The 5,487-nt window shown below is 37.0% G+C and overlaps 1 protein-coding gene across 1 annotated transcript; it reads right to left on the bottom strand.

Annotated features, from left to right (window-relative positions):
* Positions 1–2,574: 2,574 nt before the first annotated feature.
* Positions 2,575–3,873, bottom strand: LOC121744238 (WUSCHEL-related homeobox 9-like). The gene is made up of 2 exons (XM_042137719.1): positions 3,621–3,873; positions 2,575–3,086 (listed from the first exon to the last, which is right to left on the bottom strand). The coding sequence occupies exons 1-2, from the start codon at positions 3,852–3,854 to the stop codon at positions 2,886–2,888; spliced, it is 435 nt and encodes a 144-aa protein (XP_041993653.1). The 5' UTR covers positions 3,855–3,873; the 3' UTR covers positions 2,575–2,885.
* Positions 3,874–5,487: the final 1,614 nt, after the last annotated feature.

Below are 5,487 nucleotides of genomic sequence, written 5' to 3'. Positions count from 1 at the left end.
GGGTGTTTGAGGTATTATCATGGCAAGACTTTTACTCATGATTTCGGTAATTTGCCGGGCAATTTCATCCGACTGGGATGAACTGGTATTTTGATCAGTTTCTGACATGTTTGGAAGATTTTCTGCAGGTTTTGGCTAAAGGTCGGGAAAGGTTTTAGGGACGATGATGAAACTTTTCTGAGTCCTGCTCTGATACCATGTTATATGGTGCAGAAAACATAATTGAAAGAGAGAATGGTAGAGAACGATAGTTTAGAATGAGATGTTTTTTTTCTCTATGTAGAGATCCCTTTAAATAAGGAGTAGAAACATGTACATGGTAAGTTCTATACTAGTTAAACAAATCATTCTATTTTCTAAAATATATTATTTTTATCCTTGATTAAAGTAATTGATTCTCCATAGTTAATGCATAATCAATTCCTTTCTAACAGTTAGGAATTTTGTCCTCACTAGAAAGTCAAAGATTGAGTGAGTGATCAATCCCACACTAACATCATACAGTACATGTAGGAAAAACTTTTCAACACAATCATGTCTCGTCCAATCCAAAACTGTAAAAAAAAAACAATTTATTAATAAATCGCACAATCTACTCCATCACTTGCCATTCAAGTAGACCACTGCTTGTTCCCCCAACAATATATGGAGGAGTACTATTTCGTTACGAATCTACGATGTGTTTTAAATTAATGATATGTAATGTGATGCATGCATGCATCTTCATCGACTTGTCTCTCATAGACCGATCTCTTAAAAAGACACACAAATATATTCAATATTTGATACTTTTCCAAAAAAATATACTATTCCTTATACTACCTATAAAATTTATACCCACAATTTTAGTGTGCATAAATTGTATCCTCAAAAAAAATGTAGAGATAGAAAATTGGTTGAGGTTTGTTGAAGCCCATGATTTGAGTGGTCCAATTATATATTCAATGATTTCATCGGACGTGTGATAATGGAGTAATTGAGTTTGAATATTTACATATGTAGAACAAATCGAAGGGTATCCGTTCTATAGTAGTAGAGTCATTTTATCATTTTGATACGTTCCATAGTAGTGTAGTCATTTCTTTTTTAATAAAAATCAACACATTTAATCTCACTTACTCTTTTTTCTCTCTCTTACTTTCTTTTCTACTTTTTTACTCTTTTATATTTTATTATCTTTTTATTTAATACATTATAGTATACATTTTTCTTAGTCTCCGTACCCAAAAAAATGTCTCCGCTACTATAGAAATACTATAGAATTGAAAAAAATATGTAAAGGTGGGGATAAAATTGATATTTAACCCCATGTAAGAGAGAGATTCTGCAAATTCTGATAGATTCTGAATTGGGAAAAGTAGTAAACAGAAGATGAGACTGAAGTGGCCAACAGTAAAGAGGAGTACTCCTCAGAGCATCCAACGATGGTGATAGGCTAGATGCTAGCCACAAACTTCTCCTGCCACATCATCAGGACTAAAAACTCCTCCTGTCAGATCATCAGGACAAGCAACAGGACAAATAATAGGCTAGCAATAGGCTAGCCGCAATAAACAAAATTATAAAAAATAAATAATTAACAATCACACAAAATACAAAATTAAATTTACAACACAGATACGAGAAAATTTAATAATAATAGTAAAATTTAAAAAGTACATTAATTAAAAAAATACATTAATTAAAAAAAACCCCTCTTCCACACACGAGCCCTCGCCTCCGCCTCACTCCTCGTGGCCGTCGCTGTCGCCGCTATCCGGGACCCCCAAATCTGCGGCATCTGAGCCCGCGTCTGAGCCCCCAACTGTGCCGAGGCGGCATCCAAATCGACCCGCCTACTCTCGAGCATTGAGTGAAGAAACCTCTTCTCCACGGGGTCAGTTGCCGCCCTCCATTCAGCTAAGATCTTGTGCATCTGAGCCCGCGTTTGTTGACGCGCGAAGAAGGCTAGCTCGGTTGGCGACTTGCCAACTGGACCTCCTGGGACCCCTGGGCGACCCCCGTCGCTACCCGTTGCGCCCGCCTTTGACCAACCGGGCGAGTGCGGAGAGTAAACGATGGAGGGGACGGGAACTCCTGAACATCCTCGGGGAGGTCGTGGGAACCGCCGCTGCTGCCGCTGTAATCACATGCATAGTTCAGTCGCTGCTTCTTCGGCTAGCCAGCATCGACACCTGCCCAAACTTCTCGCTGCCACCCCGGCATCATCTGCATCTCGGCTGCCCATCTCGGCATCATCTGCATCTCGGCTGCCCATCTCGGCTGCCCATCTCGGCATCATCTGCATCCTGGTTTGCATCCCCGGTAACCCCTGCCCGCCCTGCCATCCCGGCATACTACCCCCGACTGCCATCCCGGGCATCATCTGCTGCCAAGGGTACATGTTGTAGTACCCGGCCATCGAACCCCATCCACCTCCCACGGGTACCGTGGGAGTTTGAGACCCGCTCGTCACTGGAGTAGACTCGTTGTTGTTCTCCATTTTGCTTTATTGCTCTTGTACAGATATTAAGTGAGAGAGAAAACTCGTTAAAACAAGCGGTGCGAATGAAAATTACGTGCAAATCGCGTATATATAGTGTTTCGAAAATTAAAAAAAAAGTGTTGGCCGATCACTCGCCGATCGCCCGTCTACAATGGTTCGGCTAGCAGACCGGCTAGCACCGAGAATCGGCTAGCCAGTCCACTAGCCTCCATTGGACATGCTCTCAATGCAACTATTGGACATATCAGCATATTTGGGAAGTCCACAGACACATAACAGAAAAATAACACAAACACTCAAATCTACAACACACACACACAGATTTGCATGTATGTTACCAACTCTAGAGAGAGAGACACAGATATTGATGAAGCTAATTAGCAATTGCTGTTTGATTTAATCATGGATGATTTGCAGCAGCAGCAGGTAAAGTGAGTGGGAAGAGTTGTAGGGTTTGGAGGGGCTGGTTTGGTGTGGGGATGGGCCCGAGATTTTCCATAACCATCACGGAATCATGGCCGTACGATGATCGCATCAACCAATCTTGTGGGGGATCTGTTATTGACCTCCATGTCTGCGGCATCATCATCCCGCTGCTACCCTACACGTATTATAATTAACACACATCGTTAATACTCATATTTGTTTTCAGGTTTATTGCCAAAAATCGACACGTCTACAGTGAGAGAGTGAAGAGATTATTAAAATTAGTTAATCTGACTATCAATTCGATTTCGTGCGTTCTACAAGTGGTCCAAGATCATCATTCTGATTGATTCCAACCGCATTTAAAAGAGCTGATGTGCCAATAAATTCCCTACTCAAACGACAAATTCAAGACATTAATTTTCTATTTCTGCAGATCATAACCCTAAAATTTGGGTGTGACCACACAAAATGAAAACACGAAATTAGATGCGAATATTTCCTAATTCAGAAATAGGGAATAACTCAATAAATTTAGGCTTTCCTTAGGTAAAAGTAAAGTAAAACAAACCTTTTCTGCTTGACGGTGGAGAATGTTAACCCTAAAGATCCGTTGTGCTAACTTGATGCATTATAAATTTAGTTTGTTGGAGTAAAAAAAAGGGTGTTAGGAGTAGCATGCTAACTCATATATGTTGTGTTGTTCTACCTGAAAATGGAGGGTTTGGTAGAAGAGGTGTTTGTTGCGGAGTTTCTGGCGGTCGCGGGCCTTGTGGTTCTGGAACCAGTAAAAGACGCTTTTGCCCTGGATGTTGCCATAGAGGGAGAGATGAGCGGTGATCTTCTGAATCTGGTGGGCGGTGGGAGTGCGGAGGCCTCTTCGGTAGAGCTCCTCAAGCACCATCACCTGCTCCGGAGTTGGGCACCATCTTCTGTTGCTCATCTTTTACTTCTCCTTCTACTTAAAGTTGCTGCTACTACTACTACTACTACACCTTGGCTTCAATATATAAATAGACAGGGACAGCTGAGAGAGATTAATTCGTCGTACCAAACACTGTGTCATGCTGATGTCTGTCTACTCACCTTTCATGAGCGAACACACACAGAGACAAACCATATTTATGGAGAGATAATAAAGCTCTACCAAACAAATTTCTCACGCTCACGATTTCTACTTCACATACCACCCCAAATCATTTTTTCCAAATTTTTAAGAAACTAACATCGACATTTGTATTCACACTCAATAATTTTAATTTCTCATCTATTTGTTTAATTATTTCTATGGTAATGAAAGGTGTGTAATAAAGTTATAAACAGTTACTCTCTCCTCCACCTCTAGAAGTCTCAGTTTACCATTTTAGGTCATCTCCAACCATTTATACCAAACTTAAACTCATTTTTCAGTGTTCTGTCACATCAAACAATAATTTTACTCCAATTTTTCGGATTCTGTCATATTCATATTCTTTCTATACTTTTCCAATCTTACCTACATATTTATTTAAATTACACATTGACCTCATACACTTAATCCATAGTTTATAAAATATAATTAAATGATTTAATGTTATTTACTTATTAAAATAAATCAAATATTCCATAATTAAATTGATTCAATACTATTTGCTTATTAAAATAAATCAAACATTCCATAATAACAATCATATATAATTAAATATATATAATTACATAAAATATACTACAACACAAATAATTAGCAAAATTTATGACTCCAAATTTGCATATATTTTCAAATATCATGTCAAATATAATATCATAAATTGTATAAGAAAAAATAATTAATAATTACTCATCTAAAACTTAATGTAAAATAATTTTTAACCAAATAAAAATAAATAAAGTATATATTAAAATTTCAACGTAAGAGTTAAAAATTTGTCACTCAGTATACCCAATTATTAATGAAATCATTTGGCAAATTTGAGCAATTTACCGTCTGATAATTCATTTAGATATATTCGTATTGGGGAGTGATCAATTGCTAACTCAATCTGTAGTTGCTAACTACAATTAATTTAAGACCATATGATTTTAGAAATCTAGTGGTCTAAAATTTGCCACGTGTAATTTTCATTTTTATTAATTTAATCGAAAAAGATAAAAAAAACTACCAAATTAGGGTTTTGGGTGGAAATGTCAATAAAGTGTTTTGAAAATATCAATACAATGCTTTGAGAATGTCAACACATTGCTTATGTCAATACGTTGCTTTAAGAATGACATTCTATATGTATTATATTGACATATTTTATATACTATGTTGACATTTGTTATTGTACGAAAAAATTTCAAAATTTTGAAAAAAAATTCAAATTTTGACATTGGAACATATACAAGTGAGATCTCGTTAGAATCCTTATGAAATTATCTATAATGTGATAGATGTTGTGCGAAAAAATAGTTTGAATCGAGAAAGTTATAAGAGTTTTAAAGTTATGTGATATTTTTTAAAAGTTAGTTAGAACTAATTTGTTGTAAATTAACCTTAATACCCTTATTGACGTTTTTTGTTGATCGTATTGACATTCCGAGGCTAATGATCTAAGCCC

Source organism: Salvia splendens, chromosome 8 (genome assembly GCF_004379255.2).
Source record: "Salvia splendens isolate huo1 chromosome 8, SspV2, whole genome shotgun sequence".
Taxonomy (NCBI): Eukaryota; Viridiplantae; Streptophyta; class Magnoliopsida; order Lamiales; family Lamiaceae; genus Salvia; species Salvia splendens.
This window is presented reverse-complemented; position numbering and strand designations above follow the sequence as displayed.

Coding starts and splice junctions, on each gene's coding strand:
- LOC121744238 (XM_042137719.1), bottom strand. CDS start 3,854: ATGAGCAACAGAAGATGGTGCCCAACTCCGGAGCAGGTGATGGTGCTT. Junction 3,087..3,620: donor ACCAAACCCTCCATTTTCAG/GTAGAACAACAC, acceptor TAATACGTGTAG/GGTAGCAGCGGGATGATGAT.